The sequence below is a fragment of the Microcaecilia unicolor genome, chromosome 1, assembly GCF_901765095.1.
Source record: "Microcaecilia unicolor chromosome 1, aMicUni1.1, whole genome shotgun sequence".
Classification (NCBI taxonomy): domain Eukaryota; kingdom Metazoa; phylum Chordata; class Amphibia; order Gymnophiona; family Siphonopidae; genus Microcaecilia; species Microcaecilia unicolor.
The window spans coordinates 391,038,093-391,061,713 of record NC_044031.1 but is presented as its reverse complement, the minus strand read 5'-3'; the positions used below and the strand labels follow the sequence as shown (position 1 = coordinate 391,061,713).

The following is a 23,621-nucleotide window of genomic DNA, read 5'->3' as shown; positions in this document are numbered from 1 at the left end:
GCGCCCAAAATTGGCTTTCGATTATGCCGATTTGGGGGACCCTGAGAGAAGAACGCACATCTCCCGATTTGTGTCGGAAGATGTGCGCCCTTCTCTTTCAAAAATAAGCCTGATGGTCTTGTCCGACATACTTGTAAGCACATACTCAGCCATGCAATTTATAGAGCCGTTTTATATACTGAAAATGCTTTATAAAATTATTGCCATGTAGCTTAACAACATGGTTTATTCTGTACAAATATTTAAATTTTTAATTTCAACAAAATAGGGTGATGCACATCCAGTTTTTATAATTTGAAGGACACATACATATTTTTCTTTAGTTCCTTAGCCATGGCACAGTACAAGCAAGACAAGCACATAATTTTATATATTAGAAACTTAGGGCCCCTTTTACCAAGCTACGGCAAAAGGGGGCTGGGGCTGGCACGTTTTACACGCGTGCCGAGGCCTGCTTTTACCGCAGCTTGTAAAAAGGAAGTCTCGCTTTCAGACAGGAAATGGCCAGGTGGCAAGTAAAGCACATGGCCATTTCGGGGGTGGGAAGCCCTTACCGCCGCCCATTGAGGTGGCGGTAACTGGGCTCCAGAAATTTTTGTAGTGCCGGAAATGACGGCGCACTAGGGGTGGGAAGTACTGCCGGCCCGCATTGGGCTGAACGCTGCTTGTAAAAGGAGCCCTCAGTCTCAGAATAAGTAATGTGCCAGTCGTAACACTCAATATTACAGCAAAAATACATGCTTCTTTTATTTGCCTTTCTTCATTTTTGCTGTTTTCTCTTTGCGCTTTTTCACATGCTTTGGAATCTTGTTTTTCCTTTTTTCTCGCTGCGCTTCTTTGATCCTCTTTTTTCTTTCCTGTGAAAGTGGAAGAAGAAAATAAGAAGCTGAGCCAGGATATTTAATACAGTGAACAATGAAGCTTCTCACAGACTCTACTGCTCCTCAAGGGAAAGATGAGCAAGTTGGGGAAAGATAAGTGCTCTAGCATTATCCAGGTGTAGAAAAGTGCACCAATTATAAACAAACAGTTTAAAGAAAGCTTCCTACTGAAACCATCCAGCATATGTTGCCTATTAAGTCCATCTAACTGATCACCAAGGCACAGTGTTAGGTATTCTGCAGCACAGTCTTTACCCAGTTGTACTACTGGATGTGAAAAGATGTGCTTACAAGCACAGTAATGTTCAAATAGAATATATTTTATTTGGATTTATTTACCACCTTTTTGAAAGAATTCACTCAAGCACTGTACAGTAAAAATAAATCAAACATAAGCAACAGACAATTACAGCAGTAAAAATATTCAAACAACAATACAAAGTATGGCATAGTATACTACTTATAATGTCAGTAGTGAACCTTCATATAGAGAGAGTTGCATGGGAACGGGGTTCGCGGGAATCCCGCGGAACCCGCGGGATTCCCACAGGGACGGAGGAAGTTCCTGCAGGGTTCCCGCGGGGATGGAAGCAGCTCTGCGGGGTTCCCGCCAGGACGGAGGCAGTTCCTGCGGGGTTCCCGCGGGGATGGAAGCAGTTCTGCAGTCTTCTCGTAGAAGTGTAAGCGGCACCTGTACCAGCCTCTCATCTACCGAATACCAATTTCTTTGAGTGCTGTCTTCTCCTCTTCTTCTTCTTCCTTGCTTTAACAGCACAAATGTGGAAAGTCTTCCATTAAGGAGGTGGTAGAGTTACAAATGATGACGGAATTCAAAAAGGCGTGGGATGAACACAGAGGATCTCTAATTAGAAAATGGAAGTTATATAAAACCTAACCTTAAATGGCTGCATGTGTGTGGATGTGTCAAGTGACGCTTAGATGGCGACTTTGGCTGTGATGAACTAGGGCTGATACCTGGCAGACTTGTATGGTCTGTCTCTCATACATGGCAATCTGGTTTAGGATGGGCTGGAAAAGGCTTAGACATCAACTTCAGTAGCTGGAACATGAGGACAGTGCTGGACAGACTTTTACGGTCTGTGTCCCACAAATGAGAAGACGAATAGACTGGAGTGGGCTTCAACGGCAACTCCAGTAGTTGGAACATAAGGATAGGGCCAGACAGACTTCTTTAGTCTTTGTTCCAGAAACACGAAAGAAAGACCATAATCAAGTATATAATATCACACTCGTTGATTTAATGATGACTTGATCATGAGTGTGACTATTGGCAGAGTGGATGGACCGTTCAGGTCTATTTGCTGTCACTTACTATGTTACTATTAATCCTCTTTGCTACCAGGCTGGTGCACAGACCTCAGCTCTAACACAGACACGAGAATCAGATGTCACCTGACCTACTGGTGCGTGCATGTGGCGACCTCTCAGCACACAGTGCAAGTGAATTGGAGACAAGTCTTACATGTGCGCACCAGAGTGTTCCAACTTCCGTTCCTTCCTTGCCTACAGTGCTGTGGCTCAAATCCAGAGACAGACTGAGGGAGCTGACTGAAATTTTCTTTTATGTACCATTAAATTCTTACGGGGATGGGTGGGGACGGGTTAAATTTTTGCGGGGACGGGTGGGGATGGGTAAGATTCCAGCGGGGACGGGTGGGGATGGGTAAGATTCCAGCAGGGACGGGCGGGGATGGGTAAGATTTCTGTCCCCGTGCAACTCTCTACCTCCATAGCTTTTGTCAGTTAATTTGCATATCTGACAGGTGACCGTGGCCATATCTGAGGGTTTTCAGTCAATCAGAAGCGAGGACACATTCAAGCCATGTTCACTCCCCACCCCTTTATCAGTGGATATGGATCCTGCCCTATTTGTATAGCCACACCCCTTGCCCCACCTTTTTCCCCATAACCCTCAAGCTCCACCCTTTTTGGTGATGTCACAGGAAGGCCACCACTATGCATCACGTCCTGTTTCCACTACTAGCTGCCATCTTGGATGGGGGGTCATGTGACAGGAAGTGACATTAAAAAAACCCCAACACTGCCCCCTACAGCCTAGCTTGTACGATCTATGTAGAGTGCTTCAATGGAAACTCCAGTAATTTGGAACATGAGGACAGGGCCGGGCAGACTTTTACAGTCAGTGTCCTGCAAATGACAAGACAGATTCGGACAGGCTAGAGTGGGCTTTGATGGCAACTCCAGTAGTTGTAACATAGGGACAGAGCCGGGTGGACTTCTACGGTCTATGTCCCAGAAACACCAAAGAAAGACCATGATCAAGGTTATAATATCATGTTCACTGTTGACTTTATCTTGAATTGAGAATAAATATGACTGTTGGGCAGACTGGATGGACCATTCAGGTCTTTATCTGCCATCACTTACTGTGTTACTATGTATGTATGTATGTATGTATGTATGTGTGTTACGTCAGAGCTGTGATTCTCTCTTTAAGTTTTTTGTTGCAAGCTAAGAGTTTAAATGTGTGATTCAAGAATACTTCTGTTTTTCTTCTCCCTTATCTTTGTCAATCCAGTGTATACTCTTAGCCAGTGCCGGGCCTCGCTAAAATGAGTAACTCTAAAGGTGGCTATATCAGTGATTGGAATTCTCAGAGTAGCTAACAGTTCCCTTTGTTCCAGGCTGAACAAATGTTCTACAGCTTTTATCCAATATACTTGAAAATAATTGTGTCCTCAGTGTGTTTCTTCAAATGAGCAGTCTCCTTGAACAAGCTGGACCGAAAACACTGCACAGGGTACAAATGACTGTTTTGAAAGAGTTTCTCCTCATAAAATTAGAAGCATAACACCCAAGTTGCAGTTCTGCAACAATACTTTAATACAGCTGCCTGTAACGGAAGAATGGATTTCAGCATGGCCTTTTCGTACTGACCTTTTTATCGATTTCAGGTTCAGTAGAACGATCTTTGGGATGAATCTGTTCTTCATCATCCTCAGAACCTGAAGACGTGTCATCACAGCTGCCTGAACCTTCTGAATCCAATCCCACCTCCTCTTGTTCTTTGTCTGCTTTTTCAAGAAGAGAAGGCACCTGCGGACAACGTTATATACTATATAGTAGCAATTTTCACCATCACACTCCCAAGCATTTCATGTATGCTGTTTAAACAGTCATTTTTGTTTGTCCTGTTATACTAAGCCCGATCACAGTGTCTATTACTTTGAGGCATAACATCCCAAACAAGATATCCAAATGTGTGGGAACAGCGACCACTTTCTAGGTTCTATAACCGTTACAACATTTCAATTAGAAAAGTAGTTCTCCCCTTTACTGGATTCCTGAGACTGCCATCAGAAAAGGGATAAAGTTTGTCTTACTACTGTCAAAGGGTCAGACAAGAACTGAAGAACAATATCTGTTCTTTGACTCTATGATCTGTCATGTATTACTAGTAAAAAAGGCCCGTTTCTGTAAGAAATGAAACGGGCGCTAGCAAGGTTTTCCTTTGAGTGTGTATGTTTGACAGAGTGTGTTTGACAATGACTGTGTGTGAGAGAGAGAGAGTGACTGTGTGTGTGTGTCACAGAGAGACACAGCGAGGCTGTGTGAGTGATTCATTGTGTGTGTGAGAGATACCGACAGAGTGTGTGTGTGTCACAGAGAGACACAGCGAGGCTGTGTGAGTGATTCACTGTGTGTGTGAGAGATACCGACAGAGTGTGTGTGTGTGTCAGAGAATGTGTCTGAGACAGAGTTCTAGGTTCATTGCCTCCCTTAGGGCCCTACCAGCCACAGGGTTCCCCCTTTTCCCTCCCTCCCTCCGCGTTCCATGTTCTTCCCCTCCCCCCTCCCAGTTCCAGATTTCTCCTCTCCCTACCGGTTCCAGGGTGTCCCCTATTTCCTTTCTTCCCTCTTAGTTCCAGGTTCGTCGCCCCCGCCCCCCTTCCAGTTCCATGTTCTTTGCCTCCCTCCCTCCCTCGTGATACATTCTTCGATTGTGAGCAAATGTTTTTTTTCTTGTACCTGTTCACTGAAAGGTTTTTTTCTCCTACACACCCATCTCGTCCTCCTCCGCCGCTCCCTGCCACTTTCTCAGCGAGCTTCCCTACTCCTCCCCCTGCCTGCCCGTTACCTGTGCTGTGCTTCTGCCGGTTGCCGAGTTGTGTACAGAGGGAGAGCGGGCAGGCCGTCTCCGACAGTCCCCTGAAGCCTTTCTTCTGGCTCAGCGGGGAAGGGCTGCCAAAATGCTCATCCTGCTCTCTGGGTCTCCGTTTTGTAGTGCGCGCAGCTCTGACAGTTAGGGCGCAGGACAGCTTAGGGGCGCATGCTGTATATCTGTTCACTGACAGCTTTTTTCTCCTTCACACCCACCTCCTCCTCCACCGCTCTCTGCCACTTGCTCCGCGAGTTTCCCTACTCCTCCCCCTGCCTGCCCGTTACTTGTGCTGTGCTTCTGCCGGTCGCCGAGTTGTGAACGGAGGGAGAGCGGGCGGGCGGTCTCCGACAGTCCGCTGAAGCCTTTCTTCCAGCTCTGCGGGGAAGGTCTGCCAAAATGCTCGTTCTGCTCCACGGTTCTCCGTTTTGTAGCGCGTGCAGCTCTGACAGGGTGCGCAACAGCTGATGGGCACGAGCCTGTTGTTTTTTTTCCTGTGTTGTTTGATGCCAAATTTGCGCGTGCCAGTGTGGGGTGGGGGGGGGGGGGGGGGGGGGGATCAGCTATGAGTGACGTAAGCCTGGCTACGGAGCCTAGCTCAGCAACTCCAAAGGAGCCACGGACACAGGCAGCAAGACATTAGAACGTTGGTGGTGAGAATTATTATATAGGATGACTGAACAAGAAAAATGTAATTCCCTAAAAATCATCCTAACACTAATACAGCAAGAAGAGTTATGGTCTGTGCACACCACTATACTTTCAGCAACTAAGCAATGATAATACATAGCCACAGAAAGAACTGCTCTTCATTTACCAAAAGTGTGCACATTTTAACATTACTGAAAGTTAGATTTGATCATCTTACCATCTGAACCCCAGACAAGTCCTTCTTTAATCCTGTCACTGTCTGGTACAGAATCTGAAAAAGAAGTTAAATGTGATTAGACAAAATATTGATTAAAGACTGTGGTTTTACCCAGCAAATCCTGCAATGAGTCACTAGAACATCAGACAGTTAAAGCTGGTTTCCAATCCCATGGAGAGTTCTCTAAGCAATATATAGATAGTAGGGGTCTCTTGACTGTTGATGCCTTATATCTTCCATTTTATGGAGTAGCATCAGTTCACTGTCTGATGATACGAGTGGTATGTACAATGCGTGAGAAGCAGTGGTAACATAGTAGATAACGGCAAGTAAAGATATGTACGGTCCATCCAGTCTGCCAAACAAGATGAACTCACAGCATAAGGTATAATGCGATACTACATATGCATATTTGAGCTTGATTTGTCCTTACCATTATCAGACCAAAGACCATAGAGCCTGCCCAGCACTGGTCTTGTTACCTAACTACTGAAGCCGTCACTGAAGATCTACGGTCTGTGCCCTGATCGTGGCTGGACAAATTTGAATGGGCTGGAGTTGACCTTGCTTCCCAGTTACTGGAGTTGTCATCTAAGCATTGCTATGTTTGTTTGGTTCCACTCTTTCCATACAGGATTCCTTCAATTCCTTTACCATTTTCATCTCCAATTTTCAGTCTGGAAAAAGATCAGGTCACCTAAAGCACAAGTTACTTTAATCACAAGCTGCATCAGTACATGTCCCATCTAGGTAGGATTTGGAACTTATTTCTCCAAATCTTCAAGTAAGTTTTAACAAGAGGAAAAATTTGCTGGGTCTATTCCTTGATGAACCCAAAAAGAAAAGAAAAGGAAAAAAAAAAAAAACCTCTGAAAGAAACAAAAGGAGCTTGCTTATTTGGCTACGATCACACTCTGACCACATAAGACTCTCTCTCACTCTGAGAAAACAAACAAACTCACTTAATTCAGAAAATCATTTTGAAGCATTGGCCAATTTTGAGGTTGCATAAGGGATTAATGGAGAAGCCTCGCTTCTCGTGTACTAGAGATAGGAATATAGGGGATATCTTATCTAGTAACAAGAGTATAATCGAGGGTGCTAAAGGACATGGTCGATGTCAACAATGTGTGTACTGTAAATATGCAATGAATGTTAACCATGTTAGGGTTCCTAACACTGGGAGGCAGTTTTATTTACAAATGAAAACGGATTGTAATTCCAGCAATGTGGTGTATGGCATTTATTGCCCATGTCAGCTGTGGTACATTAGCAAGACCACACAAAAAATAAAACTGTGAATAGCACAACATTTGAGCAATATAAGATTGCAGAAGAGGGATGCTCCTTTGGTCAATCATTGGCTGATGCATAATCATTCAATTTTGGAGTTGCAGTTTGTTGTATTGTTTCAAACTGAGAGTGGGAGGGGCAATATTGAAAAACACTTGGTTCGTAAGGAACAGAAATTGATATATCATTGGAACACTGTGGAGCCCTATGGATTAAATAAAGAGGTTGATTGGTCATTATTGATAACCACTTAAAAGAGTCAGGCAGTCAGTCACCCTATCATGTGTAAGCAGGAAACACGGTAGAAGTGTTGGAGTCTGGGGAGCTCCGCAAGGTCTACCGAACAGAGTTTAGAGGTCGGATATGGTAAGAGAAAGGGTTTATATTAGAGTTATGATGGAGGTGGAGATAAGATTGTAATGTTGTGCATTACCTATTGTAAAAGGTCTCCTGATGAAATAATTAAAAGAAACATGGCCTGTGTTGGGACCGAGAAAGTGTGGGACAGGAAAATATGTGAGATATGGTGGATAATCAAGTGCCAACCAGTCCACAGTCTCTCTTTGTTTCACTTTGGACCAATGAGTTCTTTTTAGAAACCAATAAGGATTTAAAAGCAAGCTGAAGGAAGTATTTATCAAGGTGTGACATTTCCGATTGTGGAGATTGGAACGGAAAAGACATTGAGGGTTATTAAAAGAAACATTCCAGATATCCAAGGCGATGGCCCGTGTTGAAACGGGTCATCGCCTTGGATATCTGGAATAACGAACGATGAACTACAGCAGATTTTGTTGAATGGTACTGGGGATGAACGATTTGGGAAATGTATAATAAGGAGAGATCACTGTGAGGGTGTGGGGCAGAGAGTGTTTTAACTGTTAGATAAGTGGTGTTTTCATAATAAAATTGTAAAAATGTATTGCACACATTGATGTGGTTGTAGTATATTTAAATATTCAAAGATAGTGCATTAGTCAAGTAATAGAGACAATATATATGTGTGACTAATTATTGTGAATTTTCCTAGGGGCTGTTAATATGAATATTCATTGTGGATATCCTGAAGACCTGACTGGCTGAGGTGCCTCCTTGGGAACCACTACATTAAATAGATCAGTTACGATTATAACTTTACTTAAATTTTGTTTTCTATAGAACTCAAAGTTTCCTATTATAAACTGTCCTAGAGCTATTGGATGAGACAATATATAAATATGCTTATTATTATTATTTCCATACAGACTGGATCTATGAAATAGGTAAAAATTAAAACCAGGGGAACAAAACCTCTTGACGACACCTGCTTGCTGGAAAGATGTATCAGATTGTCACTTATTTGACAGGTTCTCTTATTCTGAATCAATAGCTTGTTGAAGAATAGCAGCATTCAAAGATTTCTTAATAAAAATGGAAACTCCTCTTTTTTTTTTTTTTTTGAGTGAGCAGAAAAGAAAAGGCAAGTTCCAGCCTATTGAAAGTTAGTTTTTGAGCAATCCTCAAGATTTAAGTGGGTTTCCTTCAAGAACAAGATATCTATCTTCTTTTGTCGCACATAGCTGGAAACCTTACGCCGTTTCAAGGGATGGTTAAGGCCACTGACGTTCCAGGAAGCAAAGTGCAAAAACCCCGCAACACAACATAATCTAAGCTCATAATGAACACTACATATCTCTTCTTCTCTACTATTCCTATGTCTCTGTAATTATGAACCTCATTAGAATACATCATCACTATGTATTTGTTTCTCTACCGGAGTTGTTGAATGCCTTCATGGTACTATGTAAGCCACATTGAGCCTGCAAATAGGTGGGAAAATGTGGGATACAAATGTAACAAATAAATAAATAAATTACCATGGGTACCAGAAAATGAGTGTGAATTTTATACTCCCAGCTCTCCCTGCTAATGGGCAATGGTCAGGTGAAGTACCCAGAAATTCTTAAATATACCTAGATTCTCACCCCATTCCTTTACTTTCACTATATTTCCTCTTTCTTCTTTGCCCCTCCCCCTTTATTTTCTACCCACGTTTGCTACTAGTTCTCCCTTTACTGTTTTGTTCTCGTAACCCCCCATTCCTTTGCTTTCACTTGCCCTCTTTGCTATCTCCCTATAACCCTTCCCTCCCATCTCCAGCCTTCCATCTCATTTTGTTCAGCAAATCACCCTGCTACTACTGAAACATCTATTATCCAAAACGCACCATTCAGCATACATACAATGAAGGGGGCAAGAAACAATTATACTATCAATAAGCCCAGCTCCTTAGATATTTTTCATCAGCAAACATTAAGCATATGAATCTGTTGTTGGATCAGAGCCAAGCAATACATAGGAGGAGCATGTATCGTCATCAATCCATAATTTTCTTAAGTTTTTTTTTTTACTTGTTTTTCATTTTTAAAATTTAATATTTATTTATTGCATTTGTATCCCACATTTTCCCACCTATTTGCAGGCTCAAAGTGGCTTACAGAGTATGGTTATGACATCATCATTTTGTCATAACAGGTACAATTCTTACCACTAGGAGTGGCCTAGTGGTTAGGATGGTGGACTTTGGTCCTGAGGAACTGAGTTCGATTCCCACTTCAGGCACAGGCAGCTACTTGTGATTCTGGGCAAGTCACTTAACCCTCCATTGCCCCAGGTACAAATAAGTACCTGTATGCAATATGTAAGCCACGTTGAGCCTGCCATGAGTGGGAAGCGCGGGGTACAAATGTAACAAAAATAAAAATAAATAGTTTGAATGTTGGTAAAAGAAGTTAGGCATAGTCATTTCATGATAACAAATACAGTTCTTACCGTTTAAAGATTAGGTAATAAGAGTACTTAGCTCAATTTCTTCATATTTCTCCATCCAAGGCTGTATATAAAACCTATGGCCTCCTGCACTGATTTTATATACAGCCTTGGATGGAGAAATATGAAGAAACTGATCTAAGTACTCATTATATTAAACAAATTAACTAAAAAGTGAAAAACTGAAAGTAAGAAAATTATGGATTGATGACGATTATATGCTCATTCTACGTATTGCTGGGCTCAAGTGAATTAGCCTAGTGGATGAAAGCATGCGTACCTGATGGATCCAATAACAGATTCAGATGCTTAATGTTTGCTGATGAAAAATATCTAAGGAGCTGGGCTTATTAATAGTATAACTACTGAAACAGCAGCAGGCCAAATAGGCTGGAAGGAAGCATTTGAAATGCCTTCTGCTTCTTAACCATGTGGCTATTCATACTGTGGCTACAACACTGGGGAGACACATGCCAGATGTGAATATCTGGTAACCACCATTAAGCTAGCAACCAGAAATGTCATACCCTGTGTAAGCCCAAGGTATGCCTTAGGATGATATATCTATCATCGCATCCTTTGGATGTTTCTGCAAGCCCATGGTGCTGAGCAGACAAATGAGCAACTGAAAATTACAAGGATGCCTTTGAGCTAGAACCCCCCTCCCCCCAACTCTCAGATTACCCTTTGCTGGCCAACTGTATGTATGCTTAGTGAGGCCTGCTGCTCCTACATTGTCCTCTGTATACATATGTAGCATGAGTTTATCTTGTTGGGTAGACTGGATGGACCATACAGGTCGTTATCTACCGTCATCTACTAAGTTACTATGTATAGTGTCTGAAGCTCTCTTCTCTACCTTACTGTTCTTTTCTATCCAATATTGTAGTTCCTTTCCTATTTCTGCAGTTTTAATGATAGTAAACTGCTCAGTTGCCATTGTTCATGATGCAACATAAAAAGTGAAATAAAAACTTGAATTCTGGCGGTCCATGAGGCTCCCCAGGGTGGAAAAGCAAATCACTGCTTCCTCTGGGCATTCTACAGGCCTATGAGATACTCCTAAAGATAGAAGAACAGAACTTTGCTGTTTCCTTTGAGTGTTCTACTAGTCCCTGCTTTAGGAGCCATGAATATCTTTTAGTTGCAAGGACCACACAATCTCCAGCCCTGCTCCCAAGCTAATTGCTGATATTGTGTTGTGCAAAATATTAGTGTAGCAATGGCCTCCATGGCCCACCCCATCTTGCTCCCCATGACCTGATTGCTGCTAAGTGAAGCAGTTGATCACCTTGATTACCCCCGCCCAATCTGGGGGACCCACCGGTTCATTCTCCTTCCCTGGGAGAAGTCAAGAGAATAAAACACACACACCGAGTATTAATATAAGAAAAGGCCAATGCGGAGCAGCTCCTGGGCCCACTTAACAGTAGTGGCTTCCTCAGGAATGGCTCAAAGTAGGCGTTAGCCTTTCTCCTTTTATTGGTAAGCAATCAATTGACACATCATTATTATTTCTTCAGAGATCAATTACACGTCATCATTATTGTGCAGAAAACATTATTCATTGGAACATTACCTGGCTGATGAAAGTTACAGCAAAATCATGTAAGACAGTTCAAAGTACAGGATATGTCAACAGTTGACCATCTGTTCTATTAGCAATGATCATAAAAACTTACTACCACCCGTATTTATCTATCAGATATGGAGAACACATCCAGTTGCTCCTTGGCTGCCAACCTAATGAATGGAGCTCTGATAGTTGCTTTATACTGAAGAAAATCTCAACCCTCACAAAAACGTTGTTCTTACAAAAGCCACAAATATATTTTCTCTCTTTAGATACTATAAATGCTCTAAAATAAATCCAATATGCCTTTACAAATAAAGATTTGTTACATGATACTTTTATCCAACAGGATGAAAATGCACACTACCTGAAATAATATAGACGTGATGCCATAGGAAGTTTGAGCATTTCCTTCATAACTCTCACCAATTTCCAGACTGAGACACAGCTTACTGGCAGCAATTGTGGCTTTGCCAGAACTATCAACTATTGACAAATTTATAGTGTTCATTAATTTGAGTAACTCACAAGAATAATGTCTCCACAGAGTAGCTTTCACCACATGCTCAGTAGGATTACAATGGCTTATATTGTCATATATTCTCTTCTGTGGTTCTTGGTGGCAATAGAACTACTCACATTATCCTGCTGCATATTTACAGCCATGTCTTCTTCCCTCAGGTTCAGCATCACATCTACATCCCTCTCATAGTGCTTCACGTCAGTTAGGGTTCTAGGGATGTATGCTTTCTTAAACACCTAGGACATGAGAAACAAAATTTGCTCTAATATTTTAAGAATTAATTTGCAAAATAAAGTCAGATTGGGTCTTAAAAGCAATGGGGTGCTCTTTTTTGTTGTTGTTCTTACTCAATGTTATTCCACTGCATCAGGTAAGCCCTTTGGAGACAGGACAATACCTACTGTACCTGAAAGCGAGGTTACATTCACCTGTAGCAGATGTTCTCTGAGGACAGCAGGACTAGTATTTCATACGTGGGCGACGTCCCTTGACGGAACCCTGATGCAGACACTACCCAGCATTCCTATATCTTTATGCTTTTTGATCAAACTGAGGGACCTGCGCATCATAGGCTGGTGAGAAGGCACTCGCGCATGCACGGTTCAGACCTACCAAAGGCTTCTTAAAGAATGAGACTCCTAGGGAAGGTGGGAGGGTATGTGAGAATACTAGTCCTGCTGTCCTCGGAGAAGAAGCAGAACTTAGTTTCTCACATGTGAGAATTCCTAGCTACCAGGCTCACCAAAAACAACAATGGTCAATAGAGATTTACAACAGCAAGGCCAACATGAACAGACAACATTAACAAATTAAACAAGCCTGTTGCTAAGGTGCAGCCTGGAACAGAAAACAAAAATGGGCCTAGGAGGGTGCAGTTGGATTCTAGACTCAAAACAAATTCTGCAGGACTGTCTGACCAAGCTGGCTATTGCATTGGGTGTGTTGTTCAAGGCAGTAATGAAATGTGAATGTGCGGACTGAAGACCACGTCGCAGCTCTGAATATCTCCTGAATGCAGGCTGATCTCAAGTGGGCTACCGACACCACCATGTCTCTTGACATTGTGAGCCATGACATGACCCTCCAGAGTCAGCCCAGCCTGGGCATAAAGTGAAGGAGATGCATTCTGCTAGACAACTGGATAAAGTATGTTTACCGATGGGCCCCTATCCTGTTTGGATCAAAAGAAACAAAAAGCTTGGTGGACTGTCTATGGGCTTTAGCCCACTTCAAATAGAAGACCAAGGTGTGCAGTGCGCTTTCGCCAGGATGGGCATAAGGTTTTGGGCAAAATGTTGGCAAGACGACTGGTTAAGATGGAACTCCACCACCACCTTAGGAAGAAACTTAAGGTGCTTGAAAGAATTATCCTGTTATGATAAAACCTTGTGTAAGGTGTATCCACTACTATGGCCTGAAGCTCAATCACCCTGTGAGCTGAAGTGACTGCCAATGAAAACAAGACTTTCCAGATCAGATAATTCAAATGAATGCAGAAGTCGAGTGGTTCAAAAGGAGCTTTCATCAGCTGAGTGAGGAAGACGTTGAGGTCCCATAAGACTGTGGGAGGTTTCATAGGGGGCTTTGCTAACAGCAAACCTCTCATAAAGCAAAGTAGAGGCTGCACAGAGATGGGTTTACTTGGTAATAAGCACCGATTGCACCAAGGTGAACACTTACAGAACTAGTTTTCAAAATGGAGAGGTGTAGGAGGTATTCAAGCAGCTTTTGTGTAGGGCAAGTGAGAGGATCGAGGGACCATTCTGTGAGGAAGGAGTGCCCAGGGCCTCCTGATACATGGGGTAGGATCCCGTACCCCTGCTTGTTCACACAGAACTTTGCAACCTGGCTGTCCATTTGAATGAGAATAATTTGGTGTTGTAGCCGATCTCTGAAAGCCTTTAGAACGTTCCAAATGGCCCTGAGCTCAAGGAAGTTAATATGGTAAGTCTTTTCCTGTGCAGACCAAGTTCCTTGGGTGTGAAACACATTTACATGAGCTCCCCATCCCAAGTTGGATACATTAACACCTTCTGAGGTGGAGGAATTTATGGTAGTCCCACAGGCAAATTTGTCCCAACTGTCCACCACAGAGCATAAGTCAATTCTGGAGGACATCCACTAGGCTCCCAGCTGTCTGAGACCACTGGAACGCTAGAGTCCACTGGGCCTCCCTCAAATGGAGATGTGCACTGACGAGACCATGTGTCCCATTAATCTCAACATTTGCCAAACTATGACCTGCTTGCAGCTTCGGACCTGTGAGGCAAGAATCAAGGCGAGATCGCTTCCTTTGGTTAAGGAAGAAAAACCCGAGCATACAATGTATCTACCAGGGCTCCTATGTACTCCAGTCGCTGAACCAGGAGTAGGTGAGACTTGGGGTAGATTATCACAAACCCTAGCAGCTAACACCCGAATGGTTAGGTGCATCGTTTCTGTAGCTCCCTCCTGTGATGTGCTCTTGACCAGTCAATTGTCCAGACAAGGAAACACACAGACTCACAAGATAAGGAAACACATAGACTCCCAGTCTATATAAATACACTGCTTCTACCGCTAGATACTTGGTGAACACCCTGGGAGCTGACAAGGTCAAATGGCAGAATGCGGTACTAATAATGGTGTTTCCCTATTTGAAATCCAAGATACTTCCTGACACTGGGAAGTATCAAAATGTGGTTATAGGTATCCTTTAAGTCCAGAGAGTACAGCCAATCTTGTTCCTGAATCATGGGGAGAAGGTGCCCAAGGAAATCATCCTAAACTTTTCTTTGACCAGGAATTTGTTCAAGGCCCTTAGGTCTAGGATGCGATGAAATCCTCCCGTTTTCTTGGGCACAAGTACCACCTGGATTAGAATCCTTTCCCGTCTTCTCCTGGTGGCACAGATTTAATCGCATTGGCATGTAAAAGGGCAGAGATTTCCTCTACAAGTACCTGCTTATGCAGGAAGCTGATGTAAGATGGTCCCAGTAGACATTTTGGTAGACTCTTACACCAATGTAATGCGTAACCGAGACAGACTATTTAAAGAACCCACCAGTCAGAGATAAGGGGCTGCCTCTAATGGAAAAAACGTATTCTCCTCCCATCCCACCGGTATGCTGTCCAGGACAGGTATTTGCACTGTGGCTATGCTCTCCTGGAACCAGTCAAATGTTTATAGCCTGCTGGGACTTCTGTGATCAGGACTGATGAGGCTGAGAGTGCTGGGCCTGGGGATTCTGGGCAGAATGGGAAGGTGGTGGAAACCTACGCTTTTAAGAGTAGTAGGGTTGCAGATTAACCCACTCAGAAACCTCTAGAAGAGTAGGCTGCAGATGGAGGCTGCCGAGACAGGGACTGGTTGTATATTAGTATGTTTCTTGATGAGGTCAGCGACCTGCTCCACCTTGTCCCCAAAAAAGATGGTCTCCTTAGAAAAGTACATTCGCCAACCTCGCACCGCTGGTTCCATACAGCCGTGAGAGTCTGTGTATCCCTAGACCCATGGCAGAGAGTGTGTATGCAATATCAAAAGAATCGTAAATGCCTCTAACCAGATTTTTACTGTACTCCAGCTGCTTACTGGCCAATTGGCAAAGCTCTGCAGCTTGCTCCTGAGAGAGAATCTGCAGTACATAGCATACTGTTTACCAAAGATTTCAAGTAGAGGCTCATAAAGAGCTAGTAGGCCTGGATGCGGGCAATAAGCATCGAGGTCTGAAAGCCTTCCTCCCAAATGTGTCCAGTGTCTAAGCCTTTCTACCAGGGGGAGCACAGGCAGAAGTCCTGAAACTCCTAGCTCATTTGAAGGTGGATTCAAAAACCAAAGAGTGGTGAGGCAGCTGGGCCCTCTTGAATCTGGGAGCCTTCCGAATACAATACTGCATATACAACCTTCTTTGGTGTGAACTGCTCCAAGAGAGGAGATGCCCAGTTTTGTCAGTGCATCTTTAAGGATAGGGTGCAATGGTACTGTGACCCCTTTATTAGGAGGAAACTCATAGTCCAGAACAATTAATAACTCTGCCCTAGGCTCCTCCTCTGTTTCCAATTTAAATGGGATGGATGAAACCCATTGACGAAACTGGTGAAAGAGACCCTTAGATGGAGATTTACTTCTCAAGGTTGTTACGAGAGTCTTCTTCTGAGTCCCACAAGTGGTCCCAATCAGACTCTTCTTTGTACTCAGATCGGACTGAGTCAGTCTGCGTCTGCCCTGGCTCAGTGGAACGCTGCTAAGCGCACTGAAGTAGAGTCCTACCTTCAGACTCCAGGGAAGCCTCCTCCCCTGATGTAGAGTGGCGCTGCATGGGTCGACATTGATATCCTTCAAGGTGCTGACGTCAAGGATCACTCCACAGGCACGGATGCAGCCTCAGGAAGAATGTGGGGCTGATCTGCATGCCTGAGAGGATTGCAACTGCAGTATCTGCGCCAGCTTCTCCCCAAATATGGCATGGAACTGCTCATCAAAGGAAGACATCGGCAAAGGCAGAGGAGCTGGGACCTAGCTGCTTGGAGATACGCACTGGCACCTCTATCACAGAGGGGGAGCGCTCCTCAAGGTGTTGGCACTTCTTGGATACTGACAATGCTGATACGGCACCATGCATCGAAGAAGACAGATGCTTGTGCTTGTTGGGCTTCCCCTGACACTCAGCACTGTGGTCTTTTGGTGTTGACGAGGACAACATTGAACCCATACTTGGGTCCGATGCTGACCGGTCCCAGGGTCTACTTTCAGCGTCCGATGTTGAGACAGGTGGAGACCTCCTTGATGCTAGTGCACTCCCCAGTTGTTGTTGAAGTCTTAGCATCCATCAAGGTCAATGCTTCCGGTGCCGATGGATTGGCCTTCAAGGAGCCAAAAAGTCTCTCCTGTTGGACCTGACGTACCCTCTGTGTCCTCAGCTGCATTTCTAAACAGAAAGAACAAGAGTTGGGGTCATGGTTAGGTCCAAGGCACCCAATGCACCAAGAGTGTGTGTTACCAAAATCACCTGATTACATTGGGCACACTGTTTGAAGTCATAAGAACACAAGAGTAGCCATACTGGGTCAGTCCAATGGTCCATCTAGCCCAGTATACTGTTTTCCAAACAGTGGCTAAGCCAGGTCACAAGAACCTGGCAGAAACCCAAATCATGGCAACACTCCATACTACAAATCCCAGGCCAAGCAGTTGCTTCACATGTCTGCCTCAATAGCAAACTATGGACTTTTCCTCCAGGAATTTGTCCAAACCATTTTTAAACCCAGATACGCTAACCGCTGTTACCAAAGAGTTCCAGAGCTTAACTATTCGTTCGGTGAAAAAATATTTCCTCCTATTTGTTTTAAGTATTTCCATGTAACTTCCTCGGTGTCCCCTAGTCTTTGTACTTTTGGAACGAGTTATCGATTTACTTCTTCTCGTTCTACACCACTCAAGATTTTGTAGACCTTAATCATATCTCCCCTCATCCGTCTCTTTTCCAAGCTGAAAAGCCTTAACCTCTTTAGCCTTTCCTCATACGAGAGGAATTCCATCCCCTTTATCATTTTGGTTGCTCTTCTTTGAACCTTTTCTAATTCCACTATATCTTTTTTGAGATACAGCGACCAGAACTGAACATAATACTCAAGGTGAAGATGCACCATGGAGTGATACAAAGGCATTATAGTGCTTTCGGTCTTATTCACCATCCCTTTCCTAATAATTCCTAGCATCCTATTTGCTTTTTTGGCCGCCACCACACACTTAGCAGAAGACTTCAATGTATTGTCTACGACGACACCCAGATCTTTCTCTTGAGTGCTGACCCCCAAGGTGGACCCTAGCATCAGGTAACTATGGTTTGGATTATTCTTTTCAATGTGCATCACATTGCATTTGTCCACATTCAATTTCATCTGCCATTTGGATACCCAGTCTTCCAATTTCCTATGGTCTCTGTACTCGCCTGGTTCTCCTTTTATCTCTCCCACCGCACCTTCAGAGTACACTCCCATGGATCTTCCTCCACTCCCATCCCACTATCTGTTGGAGTTCCCCAGGGATCTGTCCTTGGACCCCTTTTCTTATCTACACCTCCTCCCTAGGCTCACTGATCTCATCTCATGGTTTTCAGTATCATCTTTATGCTGATGACACCCAGCTATATCTCTCCACAGGCCAAGGTATCGGCCTGCTTATCCGACATTGCTGCCTGGATGTCCAACCGTCACCTGAAGCTGAACATATCCAAAACTGAGCTCCTCATCTTTCCACCTAAACCCACCTCTCCTCTTCCTCCACTCTCCATCTCAGTTGATAACACCATCATCCTCCCCATCCCATCTGCACGCAACCTCGGAGTCATCTTCGACTCCTCCCTCTCCTTCTCTGCGCATATCCAGCAGACTGCCAAGACCTGTCGCTTCTTCCTCTTCAACATCAGCAAATTTCGCCCCTTCCTATCTGAGCACACCACACGAACTCTCGTCCACGCTCTCATTACCTCTCGCCTTGACTACTGCAACTTACTCCTCACCAGCCTCCCACTTAGCCATCTATCCCCCCTTCAATCCATTCAGAACGCTGCCGCACGTCTAATATTCCGCCAGAACCGATATACTCACATCACCCCTCTCCTCAAGTCACTTCACTGGCTTCCGATCAGATACTGCATACAATTCAAGATTCTCCTCCTTACCTACAAATGCACCCGGTCTGCGGCTCCTCACTACCTCTCCTCCCTCATCTCCCCCGATGTTCCCACCCGTAACCTCCGCTCACAGGACAAATCCCTCCTCTCAGTTCCCTTCTCCAACACTGCCAACTCCAGGCTCCGCTCATTCTGCCTTGCCTCACCCTTTGCATGGAACAATCTTCCTCAACCCCTACGCCAAGCCCCCTCCCTACCCATTTTCAAATCTATGCTTAAAACTCACCTCTTCAATGCTGCTTTCGGCACCTAACCTTTGTGAATTATAGTATTCCTATCAGACGGACTCTATACTCGATACTTGTTTTAGATTGTACACCTGTCTTTTAGATTGTCTTTTAGATTGTAAGCTCCTAGAGCAGGGACTGTCCTTCTATGTTAAATTGTACAGCACTGCGTAACCCTGGTAGCACTTTAGAAATGTCAAGTAGTAGTAGTAGTAGTCTTCCTAGGGATCTTCTCGGACACAGAAAAGAATCGCAGCCAAATTAAATTCTTCACATTTTGGACTATGAAAAGGGGCAGTGCCCAAATCTAGGTCAGTGCTCAGGCCTAAGTGAGCCTATTGAGTCGCGAAAAAGAAAGAAATCCTGAAGGGCCGAAAACACTAAGAACTAAGAGGGAAAATAACAAAAAGTGAAATTAAGACAAAAATGAGGGGGAAAATACCCACACGGGAAGGTACTGCAAAAGCAGAGAAAAAAAAGCAGAGTGGAGACCACAAAGACACGTTCTCCCTGCTCTGTGGAAAAATGAAGACTGAGGGATCCGTGCATGTGCAGTGGGACGCTGCCAGAAACTTCTACAATTTTCTTGTTAGCATCCGCACCGGGCTCATTGGATTACATCACCCAACTGTGATACTACACCTGGCCTGCTTGTCCTTGGAGAATTATTGCTTAAGGGCCATAGCTATCCATTCTACAGCTTCCCTTAACTGTGCCACACAACATAATAAATCAAAGTATAGCAATGCCATGCAAATTCTGCACAAACCAAAACAACTTGGGGACATGGTACTGCCAGACTAATTTATTACATTGTGGCACAGTTAAGGGGAACTGTGAAATGGATAGTGACAACCCTTTACACCTGCAATTAAATACACAATATTTATAAAGTATGCATATAAACACTAACCCCTCCCTAATCCCAACCCAGAAACTCATCCAATCATTGAATAAATTTATGTACATACTTTCAGCTGTGCACAGTCCTGGCAATTGTAAAATAAGTATAAGGGAAAGTGGGAAATGGACTGGGACAGTCTCTTAAGTCATTGGTCCATTTCCCACTTTCCCTTATACTCTATTGATTATGTGGGATTCTGTTGTCCATCCATCCAGGTGGATTTTCCTTCCCAATTTTAAAAGAAGCCCATTTCTACACTGCACATAACTGCTCTTTTAGGTATAAAAATGACTTTTAAAAATTGGTCACAAAAAAGGTACAAACACTATACACGACAGACTGCATCATAGCTTTCATCTGTCCTTTTCTTGAACTATAAAAACATACAATGCATAACACCTGAAAGAGGTACATTGCATCCAGGGTGCTTCTAGTAACTGATACTGAAGACCATGACTAACCTCTTCATCTACGCTATCCTGATTGGACCTTTCTTCCTCTGTTCTCTGTGCAGCTATTTCCATTGCCTGTAAAAAAAACACCAAAACGGTGAAAACATTCCCAAGGCTCTCCAATATTTAGAAACTTGTTATCAGGTCTCCTACAGCAGCAAATATGCAGAAAGAACCACACCTACGAAGCCATGGGCTGTAATCTGAGGAACGGTTTCTGCTGATGTTTCTGATAGTGAATCATGACACACAGGGTTAGGAGTTATTTCAGTGTCATATAAACCCCACTAAATGAAAGTATATCACCATAACAATAGATGGCCTATTAATTATTAGATGAATCATAAAATATATTCCTTTTTTCACCTTGTGCAAATTTCTGAGCAGTTGGGCATAGGCGCCCCGTATAAGAGGCTTGGGGAGGCTAAGCCTCCCCAGCCCAGCTGTGAAATTCCCCTCGGCCACGCCTACAAGACTCGACGAAATCTTCAGTTGAGTAGCGCAGCGGCAGCCAGGAATGAGACCTGCCATCGCTACTCTCCACCCACAGCCAGCATAACATAAGAAAAAAAGAAGCGCGGGGCCGCAGCAGCCTTCAGACATGCGCTGTCGGCTCTGCCGGTCTCTGCCCCGTGACGTCAATTTCCCGTTCCGGGGTCAGAGGACCGGCAGAGCCGACAGCGCATGTCTGAAGGCTGCTGCGGCCCCGCGCTTCTTTTTTTTCTTCTGTAAGCGCTGCTGTTAAGAGGCCCGGGCCGGAGGGAGAGAAGAGAATGTGGCCACTGGCTGGAAACGGTAGGAGGAGAGAGAGGGAGAGCCAGGGGGCATGGACAAGAGCAGTGGAGAGCCAGAGAGCGATAGGGAGAGAAAGAGGGGCCGTGGAAAAGAGCAGGGGAGAGCCAGGGACATGGAAAAAAGCAGGGGAGAGCCAGAAAGATATGGGGAGAGAAAGAGGTGCCATGGAAAAGAGCAGGGGAGAGCCAGGGACATGGAAAAAAAGCAGGGGAGAGCCAGAAAGATATGGGGAGAGAAAGAGGTGCCATGGAAAAGAGCAGGGGAGAGCCAGGGACATGGAAAAAAAAGCAGGGGAGAGCCAGAAAGAGATGGGGAGAGAAAGAGGGGCCATGGAAAAGAGCAGAGGAGAGCCAGGGACATGGAAAAAAGCAGGGGAGAGCCAGAAAAAGATGGGGAGAGAAAGAGGGGACATGGGCAGGTGAGAGAGAGAGAAGCTGTTGGGGAGAAACTGGGGGAGACCCTAGCTGTCAGACTGAGAAATGCTGGCTGGATGAAAGGAGGGAGAAAGAGGAAAAATGCTGGAAGGAGAGGGCAAAATGAGGGAAGACGCTGGTAGGGAGGGACAGAGGAAAGACACTGGAAGGATGGGGTGAGAGAGGACATGCTGAATGGAAAAGGCTCAAGAGAGAGAACTGTCTAGAAGGAAGGGGAGATAGAGGGAGACAATGGACGGAAGGATTGGGAGAGGGTAATGGGTGGAAGAATGGAGAGAGAAAGAGGGATGACACTGGATGGAAGGGTAGGAGAGAAAGAAGGAAGGTGCTGGACATGGATGGAGGGACGGGAGTATATGCACATGGATGGAGGGGAGTGAGGAGAAATGCTGGATATAGATGAAGGGACTGTTGAATTTAAGAGCTGGATCGGGATACTGAAGGATAGGGACAGGGCTACAGATGGTAGACAGGACGCATAAGGACACAGGAGGATGGTGGACGTGGTGAGAGAAAAAATATCAAATAGAAAGAAGACCCTGGGACCAAAGCGAATAGAAAAACTAAATGATCAGACAACAAAGGTAGAAAAAAGTATTTTATTCAGAATTTATTAACTGGAATATGTCAGCTTTTGGAAATGTGCATCTGTGATGTTTTGCATGTAGGTTTCAATTTTTCTAGTATTGCTGCATGCTGAGTCTGACTTCTTGAGGTAACTTTGTAGTATTTTCAGCCCTTTTTGGTGTTTTTTTGTTTCAATAGGTGGTGCACTGGTGTTTTAGAGCCCCGTGTAATTACAGTGCTGCCTTTCCATGCATAAGATTGTAGCTTGTCCTGTCCTTGGAATTAGTACTGTTATGGTTTGGTAAGGTTATGAGTGTGTTTTTGCACAAGTTTGTGTATAGTGTTTTGCAGTGGAGAGATTGTGTATTGGCCTTACTGAAGTGGCACCAAATCATCAGAAAGGGTTTTAGAGCCTAAATCATGACACACTACCTCTTGAAGGATCTACATAAAAGGAGCTCATTGTGAACACTTTCCACCCTAAAAGGGTGTTTTGTGGCTCTACATGAGAATTGTGATATTATGATCCCTTGTTTCATATTGTTGACGGTCTGCATTTTCCGTATGGGTGGTATATTGGTTTATTAGGGTCTGCCCAGTGTTATGGTACAGTAAGGTTTATGAGTGTGTTTTTGCACAAATTTGTGCATAGTGTTTTGCAGTTGAGCAATTGTGGTTAGTACATGCTTTGAGCAACCACTTTATTCTTTGACATATGATACATATTTAATATCTAAATTTAATAAAAGGTATTGTGACTTATTTTTTACTTATTTTTTTTCTATGTTGTCAATTATGGATGTAAGCCCCGCCCCCTTTAGCCTCCCCAAACTGTTGGGCCACCGACCGCCTATGCAGTTGGGGGTCCTTTATGATCAGCGTTTCTACTCTCTTCTTTCTCAGCAGTGTGTGCATGGACGCAAGTGGAACACAGACTATTGCTCATTGTTAACATGCTGGACATTCACAATCATTGACACTCTCAAATTCGCAGAGTACAGTGAGTTAACATTATTTGATCCATTTACCATCCTAAGGGAAAACAACAATACTACTGAATCTCTAGTACTTAAACAACCTGGAAGAATGTGAGAAAACCCTTTTGAAAGACAACACTACAGATTCTTCTGGTTTATTTGAAATCATTAACGGATATATTATATTAATTTGGCCTTTTACAGTTATTCATTTATTATTATTATTATTAATAATGAATAACTACCACTTTGAAGATCAAAGCGATGTAAAATCTAAAAATCCATATTAAAGAAAAGAACTACAATGTCAAATAGAACAGTTAAAAATCAATCACACAAAGAATAGACAAAAACAAATTCTAATTTATGCTGCCAAATTTCAAACTCAACAAACCTAAGTACCCTCAAATGCCTTCTGGAAAAGCTAGGTTTTCAATTACTTTTTTTTTTTTTTTAATTTATTTATTTATATTTTAATCAAATTAAACAAATTGTTACATTTGA

General features: G+C 43.7%; 1 protein-coding gene across 1 annotated transcript in view; it reads right to left on the bottom strand.

The window, feature by feature from the left end:
* Positions 1-573: 573 nt before the first annotated feature.
* The window catches only part of LOC115475198 (serine/threonine-protein kinase RIO1-like), a 160,172-nt gene continuing 137,124 nt past the window's right edge, over positions 574-23,621 (bottom strand). Inside the window, exons 13-17 of the mRNA XM_030210943.1 lie at positions 20,354-20,419; positions 12,204-12,323; positions 5,891-5,944; positions 3,801-3,959; positions 574-857 (exon numbers count right to left, since the gene is read on the bottom strand). Of these exons, the coding sequence (XP_030066803.1) occupies positions 747-857; positions 3,801-3,959; positions 5,891-5,944; positions 12,204-12,323; positions 20,354-20,419 (510 nt within the window). The 3' untranslated portion in view covers positions 574-746. The remainder of the gene's footprint in view (positions 858-3,800; positions 3,960-5,890; positions 5,945-12,203; positions 12,324-20,353; positions 20,420-23,621) is intronic.